The following is a 3,046-nucleotide window of genomic DNA, read 5'->3' on the forward strand; positions in this document are numbered from 1 at the left end:
CAGTAGATACCCTTTTGGGTGCCCAGGTATGCTCTGTGCTTTCCAGTGTTCAGTCAGGAATGACCCTTCCATCAGCAGTGTGTTGACCACCACCATGCCCTCAGCTTCTGTCACCTAGGCTGCATATCTTTGGTGGGCACTTACTGTATTCTAACTTGTGGTGTGGTTGAGTTTTTTCCACTTTAGCCTGGTTGCTTCCCAAAGATGGGTGTTCATGCAAATCATTTCTCCAGTATTTCCCCATACAGAACTGGGCACAAGATACACGTTGCAACATATTTGTTAAATTGAGTAAGACCTTAAAAGGTCATTTGAACAAAGAATCATTGTAATATCAATTGTCATTGACAAGTAGTTCTACTTTTTCATTTTATTCTTGTAAAAACCAGGCAGCTACCCACTGCCCACCCTTATTTGACAGATGAGCAAATTGTGGCTGAAAGAATAACTAAGCACCTGCCAACCTGTGGTAGAGCCAGACTTGAAGCTTAGTTCTGTGTAACTCCAGACTCCTGTTCTTAATGCAAGCCTGTCCCTGCCTCCTTTGCAGAAGTCTTTGGAGTTATTTTGGGGGCTCAGACCTCACTGTTGTCCTCACTTTCCCCAGATTGGAGATCTTACTGGGTATTGCACCAATCCAAACCGTCATCAGATGGGATGGGCTAAGCGCAATGTGGACCTTCACCCTAGGAACAATAGCATGGTGGATGTTTGCCCAGTGGACCGCCGCCCAGTGCTACAGAGGATCATGGAGACAGACCCCCTGCAGCAGGGCCAGGCTCTGGCATCTGCCCTGAAGAAGAAGAAGAAGATCCAGAAGCGCGCAGGTGGGAGGACCTGACCACCCTCCTGTGTTCCACCTGAGGCCTTAATTAAGGGCTCCTAAATGAGCATCTCCATGTGTCCAACCCTCTGCCAGGATTAGGGGGCAGGGATGGGTTAGGAGGATCACCTGCTAGCAGAGTGGTCCTCAAACTTCAGTAGCTTATTTTAGAATTGCCTTGGAGGTTTATTAAAACACAGGATTCTGTTTAACACCCCCAGAGTTTCTAGTTGAGTAGATTGGCCGTTGGCAGGGGCTGAGAATTTGTGTTTCTAACTGGTTCCTAGTCAGTGCTGATGTTGCTCCTCTGGGGGCCACACTTGGAGAACCACTGGCCTAGTCTTATGTATCAAATGCCACCATTTATTTATCATTTCTTTCTATGTGTTAAGAAGCTTTCAGGCTACATACATATGTTTACTTTATCTATAGATAAAACACTCAAAATCCAAAGCGTACAAAAGGATATACATTAAAGTCTCCTCCAATCCCCTAGTTCCAGGCTTCCCCCCAGAGGCAACCAGTTAATTTCTTGTATCTCATTCCTGGGGTAGGTATACAGGCAAATATCTATATATTCCTTGTTCTCTTTTTTAGAGAAATGTTAGTCTCCTGAACATATAATTTGCCACATCATTTTTCCACTCAACATATATTACAGATATTTCCCCATCAATTTACCAAAGAAGTCCTTTTATTTTAATGGTGGTCCATTGTGTGGCCGGTCCACTTAGGTCTTCATGCTATACTAATTTTCACTAACTCATTGCAAAAGTCTTATTCTCATTCGGTAAGTGAGGAAACTGGGTCCCAGATACTCCAGGTATTTGGGCCAAAACGTGAACCTAGGATTGATTGATCCCATAAGCCCTGTTCTTTGAACTAGACTATGTTCATAACCATTTGCTCTTGGCCTGATTCTACACTGAGTCCTGGGAATACAGAGATTAATTGCTCTTTAACTGCTGGTCTTCTTGGAGTGAGGAGGAAATAAGAAAACAGACATTGGGAACACAAAGTGATCACTATGAAGACATAGAAAACAAAATGAGGGAACTTAACCCAGCCTGAAGGTTGTGGTGGGATAGAGGTGATCAGAGAAGGCTTCCTGAAGGAGGTTATGTCTGAGGAAAATCCCTAGGAATAATAGGGTGTGGCTGAAGGCTGGAGGTGAGCGTTCAGGTTCAAAGCCCTTACTGCCATCCTGCCGGTTTGCTGTAAGAGCTTTGGGGGTCTTACAAAGCACTGCTGATGGCAGAGTGCTAAGTTCAACACAGTAAAAGAAAAGAGCTCTTTTGATACTAGGAAGAGATAAATATACTTGAAGCTCAGTAGTGTGACTCTGAGATATAAGCTATTTTGGGGTGATCATTTCACAGGTAGACAAATGGGTCTTTGTGTGAGATTCAGTAGTGGTCTGCCAGTAGCCCACCAGTTGTTTTGTTTAGTGTTGACGGTGGGCGGTTAGGGAGCCAGTTTGGGAGTTTGGTGTGGACAAAGATAAATGTGGCCTAGTTCCTGCAAACCTCCTGTTGGCAAGCCAACCACCAAATGACTTCCTGTTTTTCTCCATCTGCAGACAAACTTGCCAGCAAGCTGTCTGATTCCATGATGTCCGCTCTTGACCTCTCTGGCAATGCTGATGACAGTGCTGGTGACTGATCCACTGATCTCACCTCCCTCTCCAACTCCAGTTCCAATGGAAATAACAGATGAAATGGTTTGCTTCTCCCTGAAGCACCTGCATATTAAAAGAACCCCTCACCTACTTCCCTTCATTCTCCAGGAAAAAAAAAAAAAGGTCCAAGTGTCTCAAGCTGACAAACCTAATACCTTTATTTAATCCCTACTCTGTTTACAAGAGAAATAAAAAAAAAAAATCAGAAGATCCCTTATGCCAACAATTTATCCCCCACCTTATAGGCTGGACTGGTTGGAGGGCCTACCCCTCACAAAACCCTCTTGGAGACTGCAACTAGAGGCTAGGCTGCTGTATATCTGGGGATTCCTTGTGTGTGTGTGTGTGTGTGTGTGTGTGTGTGTGATGATTTCTCTACCAGTCCACAACAGAGCTTAGCAGTAAGACATCCCTGCTATGGGCTGCAGGCCACACATCTTCCTCGCACCCAAGTCCACAGATCCTTGCTGTGGCAGTGGGAGTAAAGGGAACAGTAATAAGCCTTCTGATACTCTGGAAGGATCTAGGGATACGATAGAGGAAAG

At 44.8% G+C, this 3,046-nt stretch overlaps 1 protein-coding gene across 1 annotated transcript in view; it reads left to right on the top strand.

Annotated features, from left to right (window-relative positions):
• Positions 1 to 2,711, top strand: part of GNL3L (guanine nucleotide binding protein-like 3 (nucleolar)-like) — a 20,697-nt gene extending 17,986 nt beyond the window's left edge. Inside the window, exons 14-15 of the mRNA XM_010832584.1 lie at positions 608 to 827; positions 2,403 to 2,711. Of these exons, the coding sequence (XP_010830886.1) occupies positions 608 to 827; positions 2,403 to 2,485 (303 nt within the window). The 3' untranslated portion in view covers positions 2,486 to 2,711. The remainder of the gene's footprint in view (positions 1 to 607; positions 828 to 2,402) is intronic.
• Positions 2,712 to 3,046: the final 335 nt, after the last annotated feature.

This window comes from Bison bison, unplaced genomic scaffold (assembly GCF_000754665.1).
Source record: "Bison bison bison isolate TAMUID 2011002044 unplaced genomic scaffold, Bison_UMD1.0 scf7180017861433, whole genome shotgun sequence".
Lineage (NCBI taxonomy): Eukaryota > Metazoa > Chordata > Mammalia > Artiodactyla > Bovidae > Bison > Bison bison.